Here is a 7,667-nt window from a genome sequence, read left to right as displayed (position 1 = left end):
GTGTGAGAATAGGCGGTGCTGGGAGCACTGAATGCTTCAGTGGCTTTACGTCACCCCTGAGGTTTCAACTTCCATGTTACGTGCCTGGCAGGCACCTGCCTTCTGTCCTTGTCATGGGAGAGGGGACCTACAGGACCCCTGTCCCCACAGACCTGCACGGATGGGCAGAAGGAAGGCAGCTCTTTTATAACCTCCCTCTGCTGACCAAGAGACTTCATGGGACCCTCATGATTTTCACTTCCTGATTCAAGGGGTATTCATGACCAAGGGAAAGGGCACATCTTCCCCTTCCCAGTTCCGAATGCAGTTGGGCCAGAAAACCTTCTTTCTGACAATGAACCCCTTCCTCGAGGGGTAGTGTGGGTGCTTTCCCCTGCCACCCTTAGCAGGAGCAAAAGAAACCTGCCTCCACATCCGCTTCCTGCTCCACAGGGAGAGGTGCCCATTCTCTCTGGTGACTTCCCTGCCCAATTTCAATAGCATAGGGACATACCATGTGCCCACACATACAGACACACGCACACTCACACATACAGCACCCAGTCCAGCTGGGGAACCAGCAGAGTTCAGGACGAGGGGGTCTGGATGGTTGGTCTCACTGGGTGTTACCAGTACGGGGTGGTGGCGAGGAGGATCTGCAGAGCCATAGAGAAGCAGGGCAGCTGTGCCACACCATAGGCCACGGAGCGCGTGGGGGCCTTCAGCTGCAGGAGGTAGGCGATGGTGTGGACGATGCGTCCCACACAGAAGATGAAGAAGTGGATCCTGGCCACTGCGGGAGTGGGATCCAGCAGGGAGTAGATGGCCCCGAGGAAGAGAAAGGGAAAGATGTTCTCCATGTCATTTTGGTGAGCCCTGAAAAGGGAGACAAGGTTATTCCTTCCCACCAGGCTTCCCTGCTATCTCCCATCCCTTCTAGCCCATCCCTGGATGGTGCTGCCCCTCTCCTCCACTGGATGGGGCAGATGCAGTTCCCAAAAGAGTCAGATACCCCTACACACGCAGGCAGTGGGATTTCACACCTGATGTCTCTCCCTTGGGATGCTGCTCCATGACTGGGACACCTTTGCTGTGACAAGACAGCTCGAGGGTTAGAGATTTTAAATAAACAAAGCAAAACCAAGACCCTGCGAAGCTGCAAAAAGATCAAAACTGGTGTGGTGCCAGCACAGCATGGCCCCAGATGTGGCCACATTACACAGTAAAAGGTGGTTTCCTGACTGTGGTTTCTCCAGAGGAGGAGCTCACAGGATGGGAAGGTTCATGGCTTCACCGCTCTCCCTAAGTGCATCCAAAGGGGACTGAGGAGGAGCACCCCGAGCACCCCCTGCACCATACCACGAGCATCTCCTTAACTGGACCGTAGTCAGGCTGGAGGAACTGCAGTGGCCATGTGATGGCACATTGGTACTTGCAGGGACAAACCCTGTGCTCCATCTGAACGTGCACCTGCCTGGGTGTCACAACATCAGGATCCGATCATGTCATGTAAGTTGTGTCGCTTCTCCCTCAGGTACCATCCTTGAAAACCAGTCCCCAAAGCAGCAGGCTGTCCTCACTCTCCTACCACCTCTGCCTCTCCCTCTTTTGTTCCCTTGCAATGCAAGACCTGCTTTCTGCAGCACAGGGCCCTGTGCTTCAATAAGGGGACTCACAGGTCATGCCTTGGTCGATGGGGATGGTTCTGGGCTGAAGAGTGACCCAGTCACGAGACTCAGTTGCCTCTTCTCTGATACCTCTGAAGGTCTGAGAGGCAGAGATGAAGTCCTGATAAGAGCTGCCCTTGTTTCACCATTCCTGTGCCCAGGCATGTTTTTGCATGTTCACAACGCCAAGGTAAAATTTTAAGCAATTTCTTCCCTGAAACAAAGGCCAAGGTGCTGCACAAGCTGAGATGCGGCCCAGAAGTTTTAGGGCGCTCTGTCACAGGTCATTAGTGCAGACACAGCCTGGGATAGACCTGACTGAAAACTGGCTATATAAAAGAAGAGAGAGCTGTTTTTTAAGCCCCTTCTCCTGTCTGCCAGTATGGAGGAATTGGCTTTAAAAAGACACTAAAGTGAGTCCTGCTGTTGTAGAGGCAATGCCAGGAGGACTCGGTGCACATGAACTGATCAGAGCCTGGACAAGGAGGAGACGTATTCCCTGCCAAGTGGAGAGTGGAGGGGAGGAGCAGGAAACCCTCTGCTCCTCTTGGCCAGACAGTCCCTGGGCAGAGCCAGCCCCTTCCCAAAGAGGACAGGCTCTCCTGCTCACAACCCCTTCCCCTCCCAGCCCAAGGTCCCGCTTGCCTTCCTAAGCCAGCATCACCTCTGCAGGTACCACCACAAACCCCTCACTCAGCCCAGCCAGGACCATGGTGATGGGCATGGTTTGCTTTGGTGTCAGCCGTGCCAGGAGAGGGCAGCTGATGGACACCCACTGCCCCGGCCAAACCAGCCCTCCAGGGCTCTGGGATTCAGCAGGGCTGGAAGGACAAACGCGACGAGAAAGGAAAGAGCTGAGATGCAGCCAGGGGTCTCTCTACAAGGCAAGGAGGAAACCTCCTCCCAGCTACTGCTTGCTCTTCTCTGCTCTGGCCCTGCCCAGCAGCCCAGCCATGGCTCTGCTCCCATCCCAGTAACGCCTGAAGAGAAAACTCAACATCACCCTTGCTCAGGGGAAACACCTTGGGTTTAATCTGTCTTCCCTGAGGCTGAGCACTTTAACTGCACAGTCAGATCCCAGACTTGTCCAGGTCTTTGCTGCAGCTCTGGTTATTTATTTTTATGGAAGTTTTTATTTTTCTGACTAATCAAAAGAAAATCATGATTATTATTACTACCATTATTTTCTTTTTCCTAGCAAGGAAACAGTTTGTTTGCCGTCCTTCTTCCTCTGGAAGCCTGGGGATTAGGTGGCACTGGATGTTTTTTAAAGCAAATCTTGCAGGTGGTGAGAGGTGAGTGGTGCAGTCCCCAGCCCAGAGCAGAGCTGGCAGCCGAGGGCTCAGTGACGGCAGGACACAGCTCCAGCCTTTCCTGCATGTCACCAGAGATACAGCCCAGCACTTGGGGCACCTCCTTCTGGGTAAGGGGGATGGCAAACCAAGCCTGGGGCTGGATGACCCCATGCTTTACCTCTTGAGGAATTGTGAGCCTCACAAAAGAGGGGGAAGATTTAGAGTTTGCCCAATTAGGGAGGTGGAGTTTACTACAATCATTCCAGCCTCTTCCTAAATCCCCCCAAAAGGGCAGCCACATACAGCCTTGGCACCAGTCACCCAGTTCCCTGTCCAAGCTGTGTGGGGACCTGGGGGCATTTGGGATCCTTTTGGAGCAAGACACAAGGAGCCTTTGGGTGTGGGTATGGGACAAGACCTCAGGGGCTTGCAGGACTTTGAGCATCCAGGAATGAGCTCGTGTCAGAGTCGCTGTTGGACCCAAACCTGGGTCCTTCCATGTGTCCTTGCTCCAGCGCACACCACTCTCCATTAAAGATTAAACTACTTTAGTGTGCAGGGTCCCAGAGCTGAGCTCCAGGCATCCAACCCATCAAGGTAATTACTTAATTAATGAGCCTGTTAGCTTCCCACTGCTGCTCTGCCAGCAGCTGCCAGGGCTCTCCCTGCGGCATAGGAATACCAGCACCACCGAGTACTCGCCTGCGGCACCGCTCCACGTCGGGGTCCTCACGGTAGTACTGCAGCCCCCCGTTGCGCAGCGCATCCTCCGGGTTAGCAAATGCCTGCAAGAGAGAGTCCCCATTATATATGTGCTTTACCATTTTCACAAGTGGAACTTCACAGGTGGAAGCTTTACCCCTAACCTTTAAGACCTGTGGGGATTTCTTCTCGTGGCAGTTTTTCACCACCCTGCACAAAACTAAGAGAAACAGCACTTCCATGTGCGCAGACCTGGGGGTTAAACCCTGAACCTCCGGAGGGGTTTTCCTTATCCTCTGAAAAACCCACCTCTGCCCACCAAGCAGGTCCCAAAGCGGGGGCTTCAAGGGAGCTCTGGCCTCACCCCAGTCTTCTCCCCATTAAACCCATTTAAAGGAGGCTTTGCCAACTGCCGGCACAGAGCGTGCAGACAGACACTGAACGTAGCATCCAAAATATAACCAGGACTGACAGATTAGTTCACCCTACCGAGAAAGAATATTCCCTGGTTGACTCTTTGGCAGCGATACCGTGACTGAAACAGGCCCCAGGGAAATTGGATCCTATGCTAATCAAGTTACAAGTAAAAATGACTTATACGAGCTCCCCACCTATGCTCAGAAGCTGTTCCTCAAGGACCTGGTTACACATGACAGCTTCACTTTGCAGCCTGGGAAGGACCCTGGTGCTTTCTTCAATCATGTTACAAACCCAGACTGCCCCAGTGCTGGAGCATCAGTCAGAAACACAAGGGGAAAACCCACATCATCAGTTACAGCAGTGCTACTGCAGAGGGATATCTCTTTGCATTTTATCTAAGAACAGAATCCTCTCCTTCCTGCTCTACTGATGCAGTCAGAAACTTCTCAAATACTTTAAAACAGATTTTACAGACAAGTGCAATTTGGGTGCAGGCAATAAAAGGCCCAGTTAACCCTGTCTCCTGAGCAGCTTCAGCTCCCAGTCCTCCCTGTATTTTCCCCTGTGTTCAAGAACCATTTCCTCCAGCTATTGTTTTTATTCCCCATGACTTTCTGCTCTCCTGGAGCATTCACACAGCCATTTAGCCTCCGAAAGTTCAAAAGCTTTCTGCTACATTGCATGATTTCTTCTTAAATCTTTTCCCCCCCCCTCCTTCTCTTCCAGACATGGCAAATTAACTGTAAACAGTCCCGTTGCAGAAGCAGCTCACCTGCATGGCATTTTATATCTGAAATTATTATTTAGATTAGGATTCAGAAATTATAAACATCAAGCTACAGATGGTAGAAGCAAACAAAAAAAAGCCAAAGAGAAGCAAGATATTTATCTGCTGCAGCTATGAAAGAGGTTTTGCTTTCAACTTTTCAAAGAAAATTCAGCTTGCTTCAGGAAAACTGTGTCGGCCTTTACAGGAGGAGAAGAAGAAAGAAAAACTACAGAAACCCAAAGAAAAAGGCAGAAAGGGAGAAGAAGGAAAAGGAAACTGGATCTTACCTTCTTTCTGAGTCTCACTTGTCCTGTAATGATGGCAACGACGTACATTTTTAAGATCAAGATTGTGCTGTAGAAGGTAAATGACATGAACACTTTGTTTTCCATCATTCTGGGAGAAGATTCCGCTCGGTCGCCTGCAGCACTCACAGCTGGTGGGGATCTCGCTTGGGTTGTGGGAGGGCTCTGCAGGAGAGGGGGCAGGAACAACCACATTCAACACAAGTCACCACTGCTTCTTCAGCTGAAGCCCACAGCCCCTGCACACTCCTCCAGGCTGATGTGGCAGGGCTGCGTCTGCTCCTCCCCCCCTGCCGCAACCAGCTCCGGGGGGATGCGATGCCCCAAGCTGGGATACAGCCCCCTCGACTGTGTGGGCCACAGCTTGAGCTCTTGGCTCCCTAAACCAGCCCACCACAATCCCCCTGTCCCACCTCCCCTCCTCTCCCTGTTTGTGCCCACTGGGACGGAGCTGCACAGAGCATCCGTCACCCAGCCGGGCACTGCTCACCCTCGACACGAGCTGATCAGAGCTGGGAAGAAGGAGGAGTTATGAAGAAGGTAGGCACCTACCTCAGCCACATCCAGCCCCGTGCTCCTACACTCCCTGTCCCCGATCCTACAGCCCACCCATCCGTGGCAGCGCTCCCAGTACTCCCCAGTCCCGCCCAGCACAAGCTGAGCGCTCCCTTGGCAGAGGCAGCCAGCCCTCCCCTCCACAGCCACCTGCAAGAGGGATGGGGCACAGGGGACAGTGCCACCCCTTGCCCCACCAGTGCCCATCACCGTGGGACCTGGGCTGCCCCTGCACCCCCCGGCTGGAAGCACAACCATGCAGGTCCACAAAGCCCCAAACCTGCAAGCAGAAGCAAAGAGCAGCCTCTCCAGCCCCAAACGCTGCTGAGGAAAGAATGGGATGTAAGCCTCTGCAGGCCCCTGCTCTTCCAATGCAAACCTTTAACTCCTTCTTCCCCAGCCCTTTTTAATGTCTTAACTGCCATCGAGCAAAACCAATCTTGACCTTTCCAAGAAGGACCAGAATAACCCAAGAGGAGCATCACACTCAGCCCAGGACAAGCGCCGGCACCATCGCTACAGACCCTGTTGCACAGGACAGGTTTGTCCACAGCAATGGGGTGTTGGTGGCACATCACTCCCCAGGGAGAACAGGCTACAGCAGCCTTTGTCCTGGGGTGCTGGTGTGAACTTAAGACAGCCCCATGCTCTGGGCACAGCAGCCCTTGGCCTAAGTGATTCAGGAGGAAGGTTGATGCGAGCACAAGTCAGGTTATCTGGGGAGATCCGGAAGGTCAGCTCCTGCTCAGGAAGTAGCTGAGGATGAAACCAGTCACCTCTCCATGTGGTCAGTGTTATCCCACCAGTCCTGACCAGTGGCTGAGGGATGTTACAGGCCAGACCCTGCCATTGCCTTCTTTCCATTTGCCTCTGAATCTCTTTTGCCAGGGCTGTTCTGCCCTGGTGCTGCAAACCCGACGCTTATTGTAATGCATTGCTTCATCCCCACAACACTGAGTGTGCAAAGAGCCTCTGAAAACCCCAAACACTTGGTTTCAAGGGAAAGGTACTTGCAGCTGGTCACCATCACCCTGCAGAACAAGTCCTGGCATAGCTTGGCAGTGAATGCCTCTGCTGGGCTGCTTCTCCAGGTGTGGAATGAGGACATCAGGACACACAGCAGCCATATGGATTCGAACACCATGGTAAGAGCTGGACTCCAGCCCTGTGCTGCTACCAACCTGACACACATCTCCCTGGAGCTCAGCAGGGTATTATAAACATAATGCTAAGAATAAGCTAAGAATAAGCAGTCGATGGCAAAGCCTCATCCCAAACATCCCATCTCCCCCCTCCATAACTGATAGGAAGCAACCCCATCGCAGAGAAGACCTTGGGGAGATGCAAGGGCCCGACCAGCCCTGCAGCAGGGATGAGACTTTCTCCAGCAGCCCCTTCCCCAGCTCTTCTGGGAGCCCAGGGCTAGGGCAGGCAGCCAGACCCTTCATCACACCCTCCATGGAGCTGTTCCAGTTTTTACCAGCTGAGGATCCAGCCCACGGGCACTTCACCAGGCCCATCGCAGAGAAGACCTTGGGGAGATGCAAGGGCCCGACCAGCCCTGCAGCAGGGATGAGACTTTCTCCAGCAGCCCCTTCCCCAGCTCTTCTGGGAGCCCAGGGCTAGGGCAGGCAGCCAGACCCTTCATCACACCCTCCATGGAGCTGTTCCAGTTTTTACCAGCTGAGGATCCAGCCCACGGGCACTTCACCAGGGAGACCTTTTTCCTTCATGCACCTTCTTCCCCTCTGGAGGCAGGCAGCATGCCTCGCTATATGCACAGGCTCAGTACCACCTGCAGACAAGTCAGGACTAATCCTGCTGGCCAGACTTTCTCCTCAGCATTATTCAAACACTGGCAGGAAGCTCTGGGCAATTTGCACCAGCAACTGGCACAAATTGAAATGGCAAGGAGTGATCAAGAAGCACAGTTTGTTTAGGCACAAGCCCATGGGGTACAGCAGGTATGGGTGTT

General features: G+C 53.3%; 1 protein-coding gene across 1 annotated transcript; it reads right to left on the bottom strand.

Annotated features, from left to right (window-relative positions):
- Positions 1 to 605: 605 nt before the first annotated feature.
- PTGES (prostaglandin E synthase) lies at positions 606 to 5,227 on the bottom strand. The gene is made up of 3 exons (XM_010016839.1): positions 5,120 to 5,227; positions 3,644 to 3,726; positions 606 to 855 (listed from the first exon to the last, which is right to left on the bottom strand). Exons 1-3 carry the CDS (start codon positions 5,225 to 5,227, stop codon positions 606 to 608), a joined length of 441 nt encoding a protein of 146 aa, XP_010015141.1.
- Positions 5,228 to 7,667: the final 2,440 nt, after the last annotated feature.

The sequence above is a fragment of the Nestor notabilis genome, unplaced genomic scaffold, assembly GCF_000696875.1.
Source record: "Nestor notabilis isolate BGI_N333 unplaced genomic scaffold, ASM69687v1 scaffold12046, whole genome shotgun sequence".
NCBI classification, from domain to species: domain Eukaryota; kingdom Metazoa; phylum Chordata; class Aves; order Psittaciformes; family Psittacidae; genus Nestor; species Nestor notabilis.
This window is presented reverse-complemented; position numbering and strand designations above follow the sequence as displayed.

Excerpts from the sequence above, each read along its gene's own strand:
- PTGES (XM_010016839.1), bottom strand. The coding sequence starts at position 5,227 with ATGATGGAAAACAAAGTGTTCATGTCATTTACCTTCTACAGCACAATC. Across the intron at positions 3,727-5,119 it reads AAGTGAGACTCAGAAAGAAG|GCATTTGCTAACCCGGAGGA; the intron begins GTAAGATCCAGT and ends TCTCTCTTGCAG. Across the intron at positions 856-3,643 it reads GACGTGGAGCGGTGCCGCAG|GGCTCACCAAAATGACATGG; the intron begins GCGAGTACTCGG and ends CTCCCTTTTCAG.